General features: G+C 45.3%; 2 protein-coding genes across 2 annotated transcripts; both read right to left on the bottom strand.

Annotated features, from left to right (window-relative positions):
* Positions 1-313: 313 nt before the first annotated feature.
* LOC148527173 (molybdopterin synthase catalytic subunit-like) lies at positions 314-8,372 on the bottom strand. Its single transcript, XM_088469428.1, has 4 exons — positions 8,255-8,372; positions 7,152-7,305; positions 6,374-6,497; positions 314-531 (listed from the first exon to the last, which is right to left on the bottom strand). The coding sequence occupies exons 1-4, from the start codon at positions 8,370-8,372 to the stop codon at positions 460-462; spliced, it is 468 nt and encodes a 155-aa protein (XP_088325554.1). The 3' UTR covers positions 314-459.
* A 714-nt stretch (positions 8,373-9,086) lies between these two features.
* Positions 9,087-18,800, bottom strand: LOC148527172 (molybdopterin synthase sulfur carrier subunit-like). Its single transcript, XM_088469429.1, has 3 exons — positions 18,609-18,800; positions 10,325-10,446; positions 9,087-9,213 (listed from the first exon to the last, which is right to left on the bottom strand). Exons 1-3 carry the CDS (start codon positions 18,618-18,620, stop codon positions 9,087-9,089), a joined length of 261 nt encoding a protein of 86 aa, XP_088325555.1. The 5' UTR covers positions 18,621-18,800.
* Positions 18,801-21,165: the final 2,365 nt, after the last annotated feature.

Genomic DNA, 21,165 nt, shown 5'->3' with positions numbered 1-21,165 from the left:
CTGGAATTTAATTATTAGAATCACGGGTATTTTGGAACATCCGATTGGCTTTCCTACAACAGATCGTAGTTTGTCATGATTTTTAGCAAAAGGGAACAAACTTAGAGTGAGTAGATGGAACCTACCACCTAAAGAAGGGACATATTTTTAACCTCCACTCACAGGAAGTACTTTTCTCTGGTCCCAGATCAGGTATTTAAAAACTCTGGTCCAAGACCTTTAGTCACAGCTCTGGGGTGGTCGGCTCATTCACCATTGCCCAGGGATATTACTCATACACAAGGACATTTCACACCTCAAAAAATTAGAACCCTTTTGGAGTTTAAGGTATTTAATAATGATAATAAAAGGAACAAAGATCAATTGGGTTCAACTGCTTATTGTTTTTTTTTGTTTGTTTTTTTAAAATAAAAAATATGAGCACAGTGATCTTTGGAAAGAGTTTCTTAATTGTCTGCACTATACATCATCTTGCTTTCTCCAAAAACATTCCTTGTTTTCTTTCCATGTGTAGCCTTCGTCATACAGTTCCTACAACAAAAACAAATAAATTTTCTGAATGTTCACATCCAACACAACAAAAAATGATCAGGGACAATACACATACATACTGTATATGTGAAAGTTCTTTAACTTTACATCACACAAGCTTTACTTTTAGCAATAGGCATAAGTGCTTCAGAGCTTGCAAAAGGACGGAGCTTGAGAAAGCACAGAGGGAAGCACCCGGCACAAGGAGGTTCTTTATTCAGCTCCAGCGGCCGCAATACACTTGGTCGTCACGGTCTCTCCCCGAGCCGGAGGAAGGATACAAACGAGTAGCGCTGCCTTTACGGTTATACCTGGCCGGCTACCCTGCACGAGGAGACAGACACTGTGTGCACACATTAGTTGTGGAAGCACCACTGAAACCAATTCCGATTCCATTTATCAACTAACATCCACAGACTGGTAAGGTGGATAAAGTAAGCCATTTCATCCTGCCGGTGAGCACATCAATATCTCACATACCTTTCAGAGGTTATAGAAACAATTTTACATATTTTTTACTCATTAACATTAATGTCACCTTGAACTCATATTGGGCTAGCCCAACGTACGGTTTAAATCTGATGCAGCCATAAAGTGAAATTACGATATACTATCGGTCTTGTGATGTATTTCATTTTATTGTATGTTATGTGATATTTGTTTATTAAATATTTTAAATTAAGAGAAGCCTTATGTATTTTGTGTTTCAATCAAGTACTATGCTATACACACACACACACACACACACATCTGTTTCCCCATTAGCACAGTCCATTATTTGCATAGCTTCACTAGGTATGCAAAGAACCAAGCTGAGGGTATAGCTTAGATCAGTGCAATCCTCCCTGTAACACTTCTCATCTGTTCACTGCTACTGGTCGCTGTATAGCAGCACAGCAGCAGTGGCACAACATGGAGGGAGAGAGAGGAGACTGCTGCTGCTCAGCTGCAGCAGCCTCCTTTGACCCTGTGCAGCCTAGTACACAGCAACTAAGATATGATACATCTCCCTCTATCAATGGCGGTTCTAGGGGCGGGCTAACAGGGCCGTCGCCCGGAGTGCTGGCCCCTAGAGGGCACCGCTGAGTCCCCAGAAGGTAAAAAAAAAAAAAAACAGCACCGGTCCCTGAACCCCATTCACTAGCCACAGGGAGGCTCCATTTGCCGGGCACCTGCTGATATTTGTTATCAGCAGGCACCCGGCTCCCTCTCTGCAGCGGCAGCCGAAAGCCGGAGCTCACTCCAGAGCTTCGGCTCCCGCAGAGAGCACTATGGGAAGGACGTCATGACGTCTCTCCCATAGATCTGTGGTGGAGCCGCGGTCGGACCAGACGGCAGCGGATGCAGGAGCGGGGCTTATGGTAAGTATTGTGATTCTATTTTAATTGTCTTTTTTTTTTCAGAAGCACCAGCTATAGGGGGGGGGGGGGGATTACTATAGGGGGGCATTACTACTGGGGGCATGGCTATAGGGGGGCATTACTACTGGGGGCATGGCTATAGGGGGGATTTCTATAGGGGGCATTACTACTGGGGGCATGACTATAGGGGGCATTACAATAGGAGGCATTACTACTGGGGGCACTGCTAATGGGGCATTACTATAGTGGGCATTACTACTGGAGGCAATACTAGAGGGGGCATTACAACTGTGGGCACTACTATAGGGGGCATTACTACTGTGGGCACTACTATTGGGGAATTACCAATGGGGGCACTACTGTAGGTGACATTACCAATGGGGGCATTACCACTGCGGGCACTACCGGGGCCATTGTGTAATGGGCACCACTGCTGTGGGAATTGTATAAGGGGCACTACCTCTGTGGGCATTGTATTAGGTGCACTACTGCTGTGGGCATTGTGTATAAGGGGTACTAATTTGGGCATTGTGTAAAAGGGGCACTACTGTGGGTCATAACATGAATAAGGGACTACTGTGTGGCGTAATTTGAATTGGGGATAATGTATTATAAGGGAATTACTGTGTGTGGCACAATGTATTATACAGGGCATTACTGCGTGTGGCATAATGTGTTATACAGAAAATTACTGCGTGTGGCATAATGTGTCATAAAGGGCATTACTGTGTAAGACATACTGTGTAAGAGCTTGGGGGAAGACCAGCACCTTCGTAAGTGCTGGTCACGGCCCACAGCGTGATGAATTGGGGGTGTTCCGCAAGAACCCACCTCCTTTCCGGAAGCGCTCGCGCTTGCAGCATGCGCAGAGGATCGCCATCTAAAAAAAAGTTATTTCTTTTTTTTTTTCTATTGCGGCGCAACTGGGAACTCTCGCCCTGAGCTCCACAATGTCTAGAACCGTCCCTGCCCTCTATGTCTTACATTTATCTACAATTAGAGATGAGCAGTTCGGATTCTGTGGAATCCGAACATTAGGGATCCAAGTCCACCCGAACCCTGTTCGGGTGTTCCCCGCCTGACTCGGATCCCCGTTCGGTGCTGAACGGCGGCCTCCTGATGTCGGATTCTCGCTAGAGAATACGACATCAGTGCTCCTCGAGTGTAAGGCAGACCGCGCGGTGTGCCCTACACAGAACAAACACACAGCCGCCAGCGGCAGCTGTGTGTTTGTTACAGCAGCCAATGAGAGTCACACAGACTCTCATTGGCTGCTGCACAGAGGTAGCCGGCTGGAGCTCACTCAGGAGCTCCGTCTTCCGGCTCCCTCCTCGTCGCGTGGCAGCAGAGCGGACGGCGGCTGGGGCGGGGATACAGGTAAGTTTTTTTTTTTTTTTAATGTGTGTATGGGGGCCTGCTAATGGAGGGGCCTACTACTGGGGGTCTGCTAATGGGGGACATGCTACTGGAGGGGCATACTACTGGGGACCTGCTAATGAGGAGCATACTACTGGGGGCCTGCTAATGGGGGGCATACTACTGGGGGCCTGCTAATGGGGGGCAAACTACTGGGGGCATACTACTGGGGGGCATACTACTACTGGGGGCACTGCATAGGGGGATCTACTACTAAGGGGACTGCATAGGGGGCACCACTACTGTGGGCATTGTGTAAAAGGGTCACTACTGTGGGCATTGTGTAAAAGGGTCACTACTGTGGGCATTGTGTAAAAGGGGCACTACTGTGTGTCGTAACAAAAAAGAGACACTACTTTATGGTGTAATGTGAATCAGGGGCACTATGTGCAGTGTAATGTGAATAAGATTGTGCACTGTGACTCCTTGGGCCGTAGCCCACTTTGTAAACAAGTACTGTGACTCTGCTGGCCGTACCCCACTGGGTGGGTGCAATACTTTTCATTTCTGCCACTGCTGAGTGGCAATGTGTCATAGATGTGCTTTATACTGTGGTGTCTGTGCTGCTTTCTCGCTTAGTAACCAGTCAGCTCACTGCAACCTTTGGCCAATAATGTTGAAAACAATATTATAAGCTGTGATATGGTCTAAATTGACTGGAAATTAATGTTATTGAGGTTAATAATACTCTAAGAAGAAAAAAAATACCAATTTATGTGATTTTAGCTTTTTTTGTAAATTTTTGTAAAAAAATCCAAATCCAGTCACCGCAGTTTGGCAAATCCAAATGACGAATTAGAACCAAATCCAAATCCGGCAAAAATGGTCCGGCGCACATCCCTATCTACAATACAGTGATTCCGAAAGCTGCACAAGGAGGAATCCCCAAAACATTCTATATTTTATATCTTCATACTAGGGTAAGTATATAGGCATAATGTTAAATGATAATGCCAGCCATTCGGTTCTTATATTCCTCTAAGTACTCCCACACTTAGGGGTATATTTACTAAAGTGAGTTTTTAGAAATGGAGATGTTGCCCATAGCAACCAATCAGATTCTACTTTGAACTAGCACCTTCTAGAAGATAACGAATCTGATTGGTTGCTATGGGCAACATTTCCACTTTTTAAAAACTCTCACTTTAGTAAATATACCCCTAAGTGTCTACCATGAACACAGAGGAGCATCAGCTTCTTCCATGTCAGTGGTACAAAACAAATGTGGCGCTGAGCTACAAATGGACACCCCAGAACTACCTGTCTAACCAAGGACCAGAAGATGCCGCCCTCTCCCTGCTACACACAAAGTAAGAAGGAAGGGCCTGATTCAGAGCCACTCGTAAGCGGCAGCTCGTTCGCTCAGAGCAATATTTGGCCAACTGCGCATGCGTACGGATCGTTATACACATGCGCGAACCAGTCAGTGCGGCCGAAATTCATGTGCTCGCAAAATAGCAAATGCCTGCTAATTTGAGTGACAGAATGAGGCGTATGTGGGTGGTAACAGGGGAAGGTGCTTGAAAACGGGGAGTGGAAATCAGAACGCAGGCATGCTTAAAGGTCAAAACGGGCGTTTTATGGGTGTGCATAATTAATACAGCAGCGTCATTGACCACGTCACTGGGTTATTTTATAGCCAGAACTGTTCGCAAAATTGTGGTAGCAAAAACCGACCACAAGAATAGCGAGCAGTTCATACCCTGTTCGATGTACTCGATTAATCTATTAAATAGCGGACATGACGTAGGATGCGAGCGGCCAGGGGGCGTAGTTTCCCAAAAAACGACCGCAAGTTTTGTTCGCTCGTTCAGACCTAGAAGCGTGAACAGACCGCAAACAGCGAACAGTTCATTTGAATAGCCACCCCTATTTTCAGGACGAGCGAGCGCTAATTGCGTCCGGCTCTGAATGAGGGCCGAAGCTCTTCTGCTGGCCCACCATAAAGTTTAAGTCTTTTTAGGTGTTACGCCGTAAAAAATAAATAAATTCCTTTTTAGTACCCAATGACTGACGGTATGGTATGGATTCTGACATACTGGAAGTGGTGAAGAACATACTGTATCAGATGTTGTCCAGCAGGAAGATGCAGCTTTGTTTCTGTGGATAACTTTGTCCAACACCTCTATTTCCTGGCCTAACTTTGGCCCATTATTCAAGGCTCACTAGCCTTTGGGTGTGTTAGCCCAGCTCCTGGAAACTGAATTCTTAATTCAAGTGGTCTAGTACTGCACTAACGTGGTTGGTCATATTCCTTTGTTATAGCAGAACAGATCTGTACCATATACGCACGTCAGTAATTCGAAGTATTAAAAGCTCAAATAAAACAGGTCTTCTCTAGTACTAAGATATAGAATTATCGGGCTGGATAAAAACTAGAAAGGTTTATGCTTCCATGAAGTTTCCCACTTTGCAAATGAGGTACTGAAAACTAGGATGCTAATCCTTTAATTAAATGTAAAGCGCTATGTGAAGGTATATCACTAGTTCCTGGTATCCATTATTTATTCTGCGGCCTGGTAACAGGGGTGTAAGGCTGCACTCGAGATGTAGTTACATGGGCAGGTTGGATGGATCTATAGATTGTTCCCTTCATAAGCAACATGATCAAAATAGATATACCACAGTGCATCGCAAATATGGGAAGTAACAGGCTAGAAAAAACGTTAAGGGGTCTATTTACTAAGCCTTGGATGGAGATAAAGTGGATGGAGATAGCACCAACCAATCAGCTCCTGTCACTTTTCAAATACAGCCTGTAAAGTGACAGCCAGAAGCTGCTTGGTTGGTACTGTATCTCTGTCCACAGCTTACTACATCTGCCCCATAGAGTTTTCATTTGATTATGATATATTGCACAACTCCTGGTAGTCAGTACTAATTATTTGGCGTTATAATACTGGGAAGCCAATACAGAGTCACCAGAAGGTTCCTAGTGCACAGATAATGGTCATTCTTCACCCCACAAAAGGCTGCCTAGACTAATTTTTGACTTTAGACATTTACACATTAAAAGCAAAAAACAATCCCCTCCAAGCAGCAATGCTTATCCTGGAGAAGCTTACCTTTTTCCAGATAGGTACAGTTGCCTTTAATGTGTTTATACAATATTTCACAGCATCCAAAGAGTCATTCCTGTGCGGCGAGGATACCGCAATGATGACACTAGCTTCAGTTATCGGAACCACACTTCAAATTTTAAGAGAATTATAGAAAATTACAATTGTACGTTGATTAGGTAGACTCACACACTCAGCCAAACATGATCTAGGGCCTAGCTACTGTTGTAGGAACACAGGTACACACTGCTAGGCAGGAGTGTATGCCACACACTGGGAATAATGATTCCAGATTAATAAGGGTTTCATCATCAGGACAGAGAGCCCTCTGCTGGAGACAGAGAAGAAGGGCGGTTATACCCAATGACTGCTGGGGACTGGTAGTGCAGAATAAAAGCTTTCCATTACAATAAGCAAAACAGGTCACAAACCGCCGCATCACTTCAGAGGTCTAGACAAGTAGGAGGTAATCCGTTCTGCATATAGTTTTTCTCTTTAAAAGCAGAAGGACACAGCAGGGTGGCACGTCCCACGCGACTGCACCAGTTAAGTGGTTTAAGGGTAAGTTCCACACCAGCTCAACCCTAACTGGCTTGCCGCATGCATAAAAACCCATGTTTTGCTTTCGCTGAGATTATGAATAGAACCTTGACGTCACAGGTCTGCTTGAAAGACTGGAGGTTAAAATTTAAGTGCAACAAATCATTCCTCCACTGTACCAGACATGATCGGTCATCTTTAAAAAAGTAACATAGAATGTGCATAAATATTTAATACAGCGTACCCAAGTCTGTGATACACAGCCATGTGCTTGACTGAGGGCCATTTCTGCCTGATGTCACAAAGTATTTTCTTAATTTCAGCCTCTGCCATGGGCACATACGCTTCATACTCCAGACACACTACTTTCTTTCCTTCACAATTATCTCTCGTAGTCCCTAGAAGACAATAGAAAATGAGCGCTTGGCCGTAACATAAAGCCACGTACACAGGCCACAACTACGCAAGCAGCTGGGTGAATCTTAGTTTAAACAGGCACTCTGACGTTAATAGACAAATGTATGGAATTTTTTCTCTTTCAATTCATAAATCTCCCCAGCAAGTATTCATTCATTCTATACATAACCCCCTCTCCATATTAGAGATTTCCATCCAGCTGGATTTTCTACTAAAAAAAAAAAAAAAAGTCAGAAGTTTTGAAAATTTGTCGTTGGGAAAAACCCCCCAATGTACGTGAATATTGATGACTTGCAGAGTACAGTTCCTCTTGTTCTGCCTATTAGATATAAAGCTTTTTTTTGTTTGTTTTTTTCTTCAAATTTCACACGCAATAAAACAAGCTTAAAATGGGCTCATGTATAAGTTGAACGTAAACCGATTTGGCAGCATTTTTTTCCCATGCAGAATGCTTGTACTGTGCATGCCCACCAATTCCGGTATGTATGCAGAATAAAATTCTAGTCACTGCATTAAATACAAATTTGCTGGAATCAATTCCTTTTTCCTTTTTTATTCACAGTTTTCATTCTTCTGATCCCTCAAAATAATGTATGGAACAGAAATGAAATCCCACTATCAACACACAAATTACACAAACGAAACGAGTCACAGTTTGAAGTGAATATTTCCCGTTGGTGGTAGAGGGGGCGCCGATGAGTAGAATTCCTTATAGCTGCATAACGCACAATGGGGGATGACTTCTCAAGGTTCAGTAGTGCACTCACTGCTTGTTTCCAAGTCTCTGGAACAAACCCCAGCCCCCCTCCTTTAAGATAATTAGGTAATTCGAGGTAATAATCTTAATGTTCCAAATGAATGATCAGATATCCGTTTCTGGTTTATTTTGTACTGGGTATGTTATGTGAAAAACCCTAAGCAGCCATTTACCTATAAATATGGAGACAGCGCCACAGCATGGTGAAACCACTAACTGCGAAACATCATCAGTAGAGAGTTTATCTGAAGATATCCTAATGAAGTCCTGGGGTTCATCACTTTCATCCATGGCAGCTAATATGAAAAGGGAGAGGAATGAGTAGCATGACACACGTCCTACTGTATTTAATGACTTTCTACAGCTGGCCACACACTAGACCAACTTTCAACCAACCAACCAACTAGTTGATTGGTTGGAATGAAAATCTGGTAAGGTATGGGAGTAACTGATGATCAGCAATTTGCTCCTAAATGCAGAAAACAGATGAAAATGGCCGTCAGACAACTTTGTTAAATGTTTGATCTAAACAATTTGTTCAAACAACAGTTTTTGTCCATTTACCGGCGTTTGGGAGCAAATTGCTGATTGTCATTTGCTTTCATACCTTTCCAGGTTGCATTCCAACCAATCAACTAGTTGGGTGGTTGGTTGTAAGTTGGTCTAGTGTGTGGCCAGCTTAACAGTATTGCTGGCAGATGGCCTTTGCAGCCTCCATATAGATAAACCTCTTCTAGATTTGTTTCACAGATCCCTTTATCTGTATATAAATTCATCATGACATTAGTTCTAAAATATGTTTTCTCCAGCACCTGTAACCTCTTAACGCTGGAAGCTCTTTACTACAACTGATCAAATCCCTGCAAGGTGTGATGGAACAGTCACAATCCTGCCAATATAACAGAGCCCATGTCTTCCGTTATCAGCCAGTGCATTGCATATACTCCATACATCTCTTATAAAGCAAGCTTAGCATCAACATCAACCATCCCATACCGTAAGCCCTTAACCACCACTAATGGGCGGGATAACTGCAACTTCGTCTCCAGGATGTAGCGTTAGGACCTCGTCACCAATGGAAACATATTCCTGACAGACCGCAAAGACAATATTATCTTCTAGGATGCGGAGCCTAAAAGGAAAACAAGAAAAAAAATAATGTAAAGTTTGGTTAAAGGATAAGTTCACTTTCCAAACTACTGTAATTTCAGGTGCATTAATGATAGTTTAATGATCGCCGCAAACAGAACGCTCTGTTTTTGTTTTGTTTTTCAGTAAAAAAACACCTTTGCTATTACTGGTGTACTATTAACACCCTTACCCACCATACCATATACCTGATATCACCAAAGTCATAACTCTAGTAAGGCAACTTTTCATTTTAAATGCTGTGAATCACACAGCTCTCAGCATGCCACGTCATGGCCAAAGGGAGAGAAGAAGGGATGAAGGGGGGGGTTTACAGTGCACAGTGCAGACAGAGCTCAGGGGAGCTTTTAAAGCCTCACTGCTCACTACGAGGCTGATTCTGAGTTGGCAGCAGAGCAAAATAAAAAAAGCAAGTAGATTTGTATATGGAACAAACCATGTTGCAATGCAAGGGGTGCAAATACATTTATTATTTTTCATGCAGGATAAATAATGGCTGCTTTTGCATGTAGTCCTCAAAAACTAGACAGATTTAATGTTAAATTGCAATTTAGATTTAAGTTTGGATATACCCTTCTCAAAACTAAATCTCTCTGCACATTTTTTTTAACTCTTCCTCACCTGCAGTTCAACATGGTTTTACCAAAGTTCAAGGTTACTTTTTTTTTTCTTTTTCTGCTCCCATTTCAGAATCAACACCTACAGTAGATGTGCCATGTGTCTGTGGTTGCCATAGGACCACGTGGAAGCTCTGCAGAATTATAAATCATGAATAGTAACTTAAAGAAACAAACCAGTGGCAACTACAAAGCTTTCGCTTATATCTGCCACAGTGATTTATGTAAAAAAACAAAAAAACACACACACCCTTCTCTAATATGATTGCTGCTTTAACTCATGTTTTTTGTTTTGTTTCAATGTTGCGTAACAGCGTCCAGATGTAACCACACATGTAAAACCAGTTCAGGATGACAATACATGAATCTGTACCTTATGGAGTATAAGCGTTTTTGGAGAATACAATAAAAAGATTCAAATCCAAGCACAGACCCAGCTATTACTTTATGCACACGATATGATGAGAAGTACATTACCTTGGGTGGAGAGCAGCTATTTTCTCCCAGAGCTGCTTAGAGGTAATTTCCTGAGGCACAATTATGTTTTCCAAGCGAACACCTGCTAGTTCAGCACTCTTGGCAAAGTACAACACCACCACCTTTAAATAAACTCACAGATTAACCTCATATTAAAAAAAATCAAAGCAGGTATACCTCTCCGGCTCAATTATAATTCTTACTATATCTTTATTCATGAATGTGCACACTCTGTATGCCATGATGCACAATAAAACAAACCAATTCACAGAGTTTCAAGGCTTAAACTTTAACAAAGCAGAAAAAGAGGCTGCTATGGAATAATAACAAGGCTGCTGGTGACCTATTGATTTAAGCATCTACAACTCCTGGGGAAGCGATTGAAGCCCCCGGGCAGTAGTGGCCCACCTGAGTTTTATCATTGAAACATGCAGAGCTACAGTGTAATCCTTCCCTGCTTTAACGCCATACTTTGCTGCAAATCGTTGTCTCGTGAGGTTGTTGAGTACATAGGCAAGGTTGTGGCAAATTAATGACTGCAGTGACACAAGAGAAATTTGGGGATATGGATAAAATTGATCAAAGTGATGATGTATGCGTTAGCCACTTCACTGCTTGACTGTCATGATAGGCGTTTATCCAATGTAAAAAAAAAACAAAAAAACTTTTTGTTTCTAAAGTAAATAAGGTACAATTATCTGTATGCGGATTTCTATGATATGTAAATGCAGGTGTGACAGTGGAGATACAATGGTGATAAAATGGGAATAAGATCTACAGCAACAGAGGCAAGTGATTACCAAAATGATCATGGAAAAGCAAGCCAAGGGGCAAGAGGGGTCTAAGCACAAACATAAGTGATGGCTCTTGTCCCAATCTATCCTGTTTAGAGTTGCAAGTCTGGAGGGGCAGATTCCCCTGATGTTCACCCAGAACCGCCGCAAGGCAGGATGGACAGCTAGACTAGCACAGGATGAGATTAGTGAGAGAAATAGAACTAGAGCAAGTAGCAGAAGGTATACTGGTATAGATGAGGCACTGTAGAGCAAGCCAGGGTTAATGCACAGATGATGCTGCAGGATTACTATAGTAGTGAAAGGTAATGCACAGAAGATATTGCAGGACTGCTGGAGAAGTGTTAGAGACTGTACACTGGAGAGATACTACAGGTCTGCTGGAGCAATGAAGGGGGTAAAGCACAGGTGTAGCTGAAGGACTGCAGGAACAGTATGAGACAATGCATTAGAAAGGTTGCAGCCAAGAAAGGTATAAGGCCCCCATACACCAACGACGGACTGCATCGATCCTACGGTGCAGAGATGCCGGGTTGCAGGATCAGTGAAATCTAACATGTTGGATTTCACTGATTTGCCGATCACAATCAAAATATGATTGCGATTGACAGATCGGTGAAATTTACCAAGTATAATTTCACCGATCCTCCAACAGATCGCGGAACATCGATGGCTGTCATTCGGCATTTCTGCGTTTCCGATCGCAGGATAAGACAATACGTCGCATGGTGTATGGAGGCCTATACACAAGGAGATTTCTAAGAGGAGAACAAGAAGTAGCTGGAGCTCTAACATCCTGGAACCGTTGACTGCACAAGAGTGTAAAAGACTTCCAGAAGGAATCCAGAGGGAGTTTCAGGAACACAACTATACCAGGAACCAGAAGCCGGAGATCAGCTGACCAAGTAGGTCAGATAAAGTCCAGGCAATGAGGAACTGTACAGAAGTTGTTTAACTAGCCAGCCTCAAGATGGCTAACTAAGGATTGACTGACAGAACTCAGGTCACCATAGGTTTCATGGACAGGACTGGTCATTTGAGGAGATTGAGCAAATCCAAGATGGCATCCAAGGTACCAGCGCAGCCACGTGAGACGCTGAAACAGCCACTGGCAGAAGAGAGCCGCAACACAGTGAACTCTACCCTCTTGTGCTTCTCCCTACTTTAGTTTCATCTACTTCTTACTCCCCACTAGAGCACCTAACACTTGGTTGCTTATGCTCTGTTGCTCATCTGGGTGTTATGGTCGCTAATGTAGCAATATATATTATCCATGTCCTGGTCCTGTATTTTATTGTTCTGTAAGTCGCTTGTCTACAACTTGTTTATGTACTTTGTAAGGCGCTGCGGAACACTTGTGGCGCCATATAAATAAATGATAATAATAATAACACAGAGGTGAGAGGAAGAGAGTCCAGTAACCAACTGAACCCGGTGAGTAGAGCCACAGTCCAGTGGTTTGTGAAAAAATGCATTGGTGTGGCTCTTAAAACTGTTTCTATTGGCCACAGAAATAAATATATACAGTGTGGCCACATGACTAATGGGAGTGCTGTCAGAGGGTGACAATCACCACTTCGGGGGGAAAAAAAAATAAAAAAAATCCACATGGCCTTGCCTGTATTTCTATGCGACCACACACACCTAATGTACACAGGACAATCTCTTGCTGTAGGCCCCAAAAATGTCTTGTTATTCCCTTGCTAGTACTACTACTACTACATACTGCTTTAGTATTTCTATTAAGCAAGTGAATTATACTTTTTTCACAGATCTACTAAAGTTTTTTAAAAACATAATATTTGTATTTCAAAGTGCGCACCCTATCACATACTGTACGCGTGTAAAGTACTGTGTTTAAGGGATAAGGAGGGCTCCATGTCGTACAGTCAGGTCCTTAAATATTGGGACATTGACAGAATTTTCATATTTTGCCTTCTATTCACCACCACAATGGCTTTGAAATGAAACAAACAAGATGTGATTTAACTGCAGACTTTCAGATTTAATTTGAGGGTAATTACATCCAAATCAGGTGAACGGTGTAGGAATTACAACGGTTTCTATATGTGCCTCCCACTTTTTAAGGGGCCAAAAGTAATGGGACAAACTAAACAATCCTAAATCTAATTTTCACTTTTTAATACTTTGTTGCAAATCCTTTGCAGGCAATTTCAGCCTGAAGTCTGGAACGCATAGACATCACCGGAAGCTGGGTTTCATCCCTGGTGATGCTCTGTCAGGCCTCTACTGCAAATGTCTTCAGTTCCTGCTTGTTCTTGGGGCATTGTCCCTTCAGTTTTGTCTTCATCAAGTGAAATGCATGCTCAATCGGATTCAGGTCAGGGGATTGACTTGGCCATTGCATAACATTCCACTTTTTAGCCTTACAAAACTCTTGTTGCTTTTGCAGTATGCTTCGGGTCATTGTCCATCTGCACTGTGAAGCGCCGTCCAATGAGTTCTGAACCATTTGAATGAATATGAGCATATAATATTGCCCGAAACACTTCAGAATTCATTCTGCTGCTTTTGTCAGCAGTCACATCATCAATAAATACAAGGGAACCAGTTCCATTGGCAGCCATACATGCCCACGCCATGACACTACCACCACCATGCTTCAATGATGAGGTGGTATGTTTTGGATCATGAGCAGTTCCTTTCCTTCTCTTCTCTTCCCATCACTCTGGTACAAGTTGATCTTTGTCTCATCTGTCCATAGGATGTTGTTCCAGAACTGTAATGGCTTTTTAGATGTTGTTTGGCAAACTCTAATCTGGTCTTCCTGTTTTTGTGGCTCACCAATGGTTTACATCTTGTGGTGAACCCTCTATATTCACTCTTGTGAAGTCTTCTCTTGATTGTTGACTTTGACACATATACATCTACCTCCTGGAGAGTGTTCTTGATTTGGCCAACTGTTGTGAAGGGGTTTTTCTTCACCAGGGAAATAATTATTTTGTCATCCACCACAGTTGTTTTCCGTGGTCTTCCGGGTCTTTTGGTGTTGCTGAGCTCTCCGGTGCGTTCTTTCTTTTTAAGAATGTTCCAAACAGTTGATTTGGCCACACCTAATGTTTTTGCTATCTCTCTGATTGGTTTGTTTTGATTTTTCAGCCTAATGATGGCTTGCTTCACTGATAGTGACAGCTCTTTGAGAGTTGACAGCAACTGATTCCAAATGCAAATGTCACACCTAGAATCAACTCCAGACCTTTTACCTGCTTAATTGATAATGAAATAACGAGGGAATAGCCCACACCTGTCCATGAAATAGCTTTTGAGTTGAAAGTCCCATTTCTTTTGGCCCCTTAAAAAGTGGGAGGCACATATTGAAACCGTTGTAATTCCTACACCGTTCACCCGATTTGGATGTAATTACCCTCAAATTAAATCTGAAAGTCTGCAGTTAAAGCACAGCTTGTTTGTTTCATTTCAAAACCATTGTGGTGGTGAATAGAAGCCAAAATATGAAAATTCTGTCAATGTCCCAATATTTATGGACCTGACTGTATATTGTCTCAGTATATACTTTGCCTCGGCTGACTCCCGAATGTGATGACCAAATCATAGAAGAGACAGCAGGAACTGAGGGAAATTTTCCACAGATCATCGCTCTATCACGGATTATCTGTGCAGCCCTTCTGACAACTGGGCTATTTTTCTCTGTCAAATACAAAATGGAGACAAAACATATGTTTTCCGCAGCGCAGGATGATCACAGATGAACACCAGACATAAAATACTCAGGGGTCACATCATTTGAAAGAGGGGACCCCCTTTTTCAAATGTGGGTGCCCCTGAATTCATGGTTGCCAGGTTAGGAGATATATTTCCCATCCCCGAAATCAATGAGTTTTCAATGCTATGATTCTGGTTTGGCGATCAAAATAATCACCAGGCGATAACTTTTGTGGGTTCCACTAATTTAAAGAAGGGTATTCCCTTCTTTCAAATGAGGATCACACATCTTTGTAGGTGAAGGATTTGGAAGATAGAGGGACTTAAAGACCTTCCCCCATACTTTCATTCATTTAAAAGTGTTTTTTGTAAAAATAAAAACACTGCCACCCTCCCCCCTCCCATACTTGAGGACAGCAATTTATTTATTTTCGGCAGCAGCACCGCCCCCCCCCCCCCCCCCCTTGATGCGGATTACATCTGGGACTTATACACTTAAACTGGGGAGGACATGTATATGAAGAGTCCCACTCAGCATCCCAAATAGGTATCTGGTCAACTTGTCAACATTCAGTAGGTTGACAGTCACAATGTTAACAATCAATATGTAAACATGCATTTAGCTTGACATGGTTAAAATGTCAACACGTTCAGAATGTCGATATTTAACATGACGCCAAAATGTAGACATATGTGTTTTTGTTGATTTTAGGCTAAAATAGCAAAAAATATGTTGACACTTTGATTTCGACATGTTAAATGTCAACATTCTGAATATGTTGACATTTTAACCATTTAAATATGTGTACATATTCATTGTCAACCTAATGACCATGTTGACATTCTGACTGTCGACATTCAGAAAAAGTCGACAAGTCATACCAAACACCCCAGGCGAAGGAGTTAAAGTCCTCAACACGCCTCTGCTTGTCCGATACATTAGTTTTCTATGATGCACTAGTTTTCCAAAGAAACACTGAAGTGCTGACACCAGGACCCATCGATCAGACAGAAATATACAAGTGTTTATGCACAGATTTAGGGGAATATTTTCTAAGTGGTGGGTTTTCAAAACTCCTAATTTATATAGGTTTTGCCTGCCAGATTTTAAAGGGCAATAATAGCAAATGCAAAATCAGGCTTGTTTTGCATTTAATATTATTGCCCTTTAAAATTTGGCAGGCAAAAACTCGTTTAAAAATCCACTCCTTAGTAAATATCCCCCTAAGATTACTTTGTATTATATGCATCACTGTGTTATATATTTCAGTTAGTGCTAGAACATGTACTGTATATTTTACATTTTCTTAGTGGGACATAGACAGCATCCCGGCGTTCGGGATGCCGATGGTCGAAATACTGGGCGCTGGGATCCCGTAACCAGAATCCCAACCTCCGGTCCACAGTACCAGAATCCCGACCGCCGGCATCCTGAAGTTAAGTATCGAGGGTTAGGCTTAGGCAACGGGCAGGGGGAGGTTAGGGTTAGGCACTAAGGAAGGAGGGATGGGGTTAGGCACCGGGCAGGGGGAGGTTAAGGTTAGGCACTAAGGAAGGAGGGATACGGTTAGGCACCGGGAGGTTAGGGATAGGCACTAAGGAAGGAGGGATGGGGTTAGGCACCGGCGAGGTGGAGGTTAAGGTTAGGCACTAAGGAGGGAGGGATAGGTTTAGGCACCGGGAGGGGGAGGTTAGGGTTAGGCACTAAGGAGGGAGGGATGGGGTTAGGCACCAGGCAGGGGGAGGTTAGAGTTAGGCACTAAGGAAGGTGGGATAGGGTTAGGCACCGGGTAGGGGGAGGTTAGGGTTAGGCACTAAGGAGGGAGGGATGGGGTTAGGCACCGGCGAGGGGGAGGTTAAGGTTAGGCACTAAGGAGGGAGGGACAGGGTTAGGCACTGGGCAGGGGGAGGTTAGGGTTAGGCACTAAGGAAGGAGGGATGGGGTTAGGCACCGGCGAGGGGGAGGTTAAGGTTAGGCACTAAGGAGGGAGGGATAGGGTTAGGCACCGGGCAGGGGGAGGTTAGGGTTAGGCACTAAGGAGGGAGGGATGGGGTTAGGCACCGGGCAGGGGGAGGTTAGAGTTAGGCACTAAGAAAGGTGGGATAAGGTTAGGCACCGGGCAGGGGGAGGTTAGGGTTAGGCACTAAGGAGGGAGGGATAGGGTTAGGCACCAGCGAGGGGGAGGTTAGGGTTAGGCACTAAAGAGGGAGGGATAGGGTTAGGCACTAAAAAGGGAGGGATAGGGTTAGGCACTAAGGAGGGAGGGATAGGGTTAGGCACTAAGGAAGGAGGGATAGGGTTAGGCACCGGGCAGGAGGAGGTTAGGGTTAGGCACTAAGGAGGGAGGGATAGGGTTAGGCACCGGGCATGGGGAGGTTAGGGTTAGGCACTAAGGAGGGAGGGATGGGGTTAGGCACCGGGCAGGGGGAGGTTAGAGTTAGGCTCTAAGGAAGGTGGAATAGGGTTAGGCACAGGGAGGTTAGGGTTAGGCACTAAGGAGGGAGGGATAGGGTTAGGCAGCAGCGAGGGGGAGGTTAGGGTTAGGCACTAAAGAGGGAGGGATAGGGTTAGGCACTAAAGAGGGAGGGATAGGGTTAGGCCCTAAGGAGGGAAGGATAGGGTTAGGCACTAAAGAGAGAGGGATAGGGTTAGGCACTAAGGAGGGAGGGATAGGGTTAGGCACTAAGGAGGGAGGGTTAGGGTTAGGCACTAAGAAGGGAGGGTTAGGGTTAGGCACCGGGCAGGGGGAGGTTAGGGTTAGGCACTAAGGAGGGAGGGATAGGGTTAGGCACTAAGGAGGGAGGGATAGGGTTAGGCACTAAGGAGGGAGGGATAGGGTTAGGCACTAAGGAGGGAGGGATAGGGTTAGGCACCGGGCAGGGGGAGGTTAGGGTTAGGCACTAAGGAGGGAGGGATAGGGTTAGGCACCGGGCAGGGAGAGGTTAGGGTTAGGCACTAAGGAGGGAGGGATAGGGTTAGGCACCAGCGAGGGGGGGGTTAGGGTTAGGCACTAAGGAGGGAGGGATAGGGTTAGGCACTAAGGAAGGAGGGATAGGGTTAGGCACTAAGGAGGGAGGGACAGGGTTAGGCACCGGGCAGGGGAGGTTAGGGTTAGGCAGGAGGGAGGGATAGGGTTAGGCACCGGGCAGGGAGAGGTTAGGGTTAGGCACTAAGGAGGGAGGGATAGGGTTAGGCACAACAGCGAGGGGGGGGTTAGGGTTAGGCACTAAGGAGGGAGGGATAGGGTTAGGCACTAAGGAAGGAGGGATAGGGTTAGGCACTAAGGAGGGAGGGACAGGGTTAGGCACCGGGCAGGGGAGGTTAGGGTTAGGCAGGAGGGAGGGATAGGGTTAGGCACCGGCCAGGGAGAGGTGAGGGTTAGGCACTAAGTGGGTAGTTGGGCTAGGCACCGGGGAAGGAGGGTAAGGGTTAGTCTTACCTTACTTACCAAAGGCTGTTGGGATGGCGCTGTCGGTATTCTGACCAGCACCATCGCCTGGATCCTATACTCAACCACTTCAGTAACCTAGCCATAAACCACACTGAGTAATACAGGATAACAATAAGACCAGCAAGCTAAAACCAGTTATACTTTTCTCATTCATTCAATCTGCAACAATTACCCCAAAGTTTCCAAACAACACACAATCAGCACTTCCTAGTAATAATGCAAAATTGCAAATACACATCTAACGCCAGTATCATTGTTACATCATCAGAGCACTTGTATTATGTTACCTAACACGTGAGAGCTGACACTGCAAAGTTACATTGTAGAAGATCGGGAGGAAGGAGGCATATTTACCTCACAGCTCATGGAGGCAGAGTGTAGGAGCACTGTGTGCCTGCAATAACACACTCAGCATGTCATACACAGGAGCCTGGAGCAGTATGTGCCAGCACCAATAACACACTCAGCATGTCATACACAGGAGCCTGGGCTGCAGACAGGAGGGGATGGGAACACCCGCAGTCACAGCCTGGGCACCAGATACAGCCCAGCATACACACTGAGAGCTTTCAGCTGATTGGTAACCTACTGCTGTCATTGTAATCTTCCTCGAGATTGGCCACGCAGAGTTCCACCTACAGGACACTACAGACTGCTCAGAAAGTTACAATGTTATGTAATTTTGTAGGCTAGAGTTTAATCACTGAAAGCAGCTGGGTAAGTAGTATTACTATTCTACATTGCAATGGAATCAGAAGCATGCATGCAAGCATTACTGTGTCAGTGATCAGATCCATAGCTGCTCTGCCTGCCCACATTTTAAAATAATGTATTATTTTTTGCTGCCTGTGCAGCTGCATCCAAGTCTGTCACACAAGGTACTGTCTATCTGGAAGGGTAATGGGTATGAACTTAGGGCCTGATTCAGACCCACCGCTTGCGAGCGAGTGGGTTGATGGTCCCCCACTGCGCACGCCGGAGCGTCCGGCTCTGAATCAGGCCCTTAGTACCATATCCCGTCACCGGCAGCCCTAAGGGAGAAGATCCCAACAGGGCAGGTAAGTACTCTATCCCTACCCCCCCAACACTAACCCTCCCTTAGTGGTGCCTTACCCTAACCTCCCCCAGGGGTGCCTAACCCTTCCTCCTAGGGGTGCCTAACCCTAACTCCCCCCCAAAAAACCTAGCCCCTCCCCCGCGGCTAATGCTAAGGGCTCCCGGACTTACCTCATTTGGGCTGGAGTCCTTTGGTTTCGGGATTAACATAGGCGTCGGTTTCTACGCCTATTTTAAGTCCCTTGTCAGGATTCGGATGTCAATATTGAGACCGGTGACCGCAAAAAATGTATCCCCTGGAAGGCCCTTTCTGTGGTGATTCTCAGTTGGACACAAAGGGCGAGGTACATGACGCTTCCCACCACTCATTACAACCATAATGTTAACGCCGTATACTTGAAGGAAATCACAAAGGACAGATGTCTCCTGAGAGCTGTTCTTTGTGATAGAAGGATTTCCAGGATTAGGACAGAGAAGTCCTTCTGTGCATGTGTGGAATGATGCACGCGCCATGTGGGGTGTTCAGGAGGGTTCCGATTGGATCCCTCTCAGGGGTAGATGCAAATAGAAGCCCATAGGCTGCTATTGGGCAGCATCATCTAAACATGGCATTGCCCACCAGTTCCAAGCTCTAGAATGTATCGCATTCCGGAGCTTGATGAATATGCGGTGAGCGTTCAAACCTGTGAAAACATCATTTTCAGAGGTTTGACCGCAAGATCTGCATTGATGCATCCTGCCCAAAGCGGCTGTCATCATTAGCATCAGCACATGAACCATCCCCAAGACATCTGTCTGAAATAGTGTGGAACTCAACCTACACGCCAAGGACATTTCCAAGAGACAGAACAGCTCCGTGCAATCACGTCACCCAGGGGCATTTCTAGAGAGGAGGGGGCCCTTGTGCAGTCTCTGTCAAGGGCCCCCTCCTCTCAGTCCAGCAGCTGCGTGGCCAGCGCCGCACTTATAGACTCTGGGCACTAGAGTGTGCCCAGAGTCAGGGGTGTATCTAGGGATCCAAGCGCCCCTAGAAAGGTAACGGACTGGCGCCCCCCATAATTTCAGGAAGTGCTCTCAGTAGTAGTCACCCCTATGCAGTGCCGCAGTAGTAGTGCCCCTTATGCATTGCCCTCAGTAGTAGCTCCCCCTATAAAGTGCCCCCAGTATTAGTCCCCCCTATACAGTACCCCCATTAGGGGATATCCCCCCATAATGTGCCCCCAGTAGCCGCCCCCCCTATACAATGCCTCCAGTAGCGGCCATCCCCCCCATAACATGCCCCCAGCAGAGGCCACCCCCTATACAGTGCCCCCTAGTAGCCACACTCCCCCCCCCCCTTTGTGCTGTGCCAGAAAAAAAAAAAACACACAGGAAAAAAAAAGCAATTTACCTGATCCCCGCTCCTGCCGACCTCCACTCCTCCGGGCCCGCTCTCGCTCTGCACTATGGGATGGGAGAGACGTCATGACGTCTCTCCCATCACCTCCTGCGGGGGGAGCCTGAAGGCGTAGCTCATGAGTGAGCTCCTGCCGGCTCCCTCTGTTGATGCAGCAGCCAATGAGAGTCTATCTGACTCTCATTGGCTGGCTGCTATAACAAACACACACCTGCCACTGTGTGTTTGTAACTGTGTAGGGCAGACCGCTCTCACTGCGGTCTGCCCTACACTTGTGGGGCCCAGGGGACTAGTGGGGCTAGTTCAAGCCCATGGGGTAGTCCACCCATTGGCTGCTGGTGGCACTAACGGACGTGCCCCCTTTGACTGGCGCCCTTGGCGAGTGCCATCCTGGCCACTGGGTAGATACACCGCTGCCCAGAGTCTATAGTGCATGCGCAGTCACCAGGAAAATGGCCG

This window comes from Taudactylus pleione, unplaced genomic scaffold (assembly GCF_031769625.1).
Source record: "Taudactylus pleione unplaced genomic scaffold, aTauple2 ptg000092l, whole genome shotgun sequence".
Classification (NCBI taxonomy): domain Eukaryota; kingdom Metazoa; phylum Chordata; class Amphibia; order Anura; family Myobatrachidae; genus Taudactylus; species Taudactylus pleione.
Note: the sequence above shows the minus strand (reverse complement) of the source record. Positions and strands in the feature narration are given on the sequence as shown.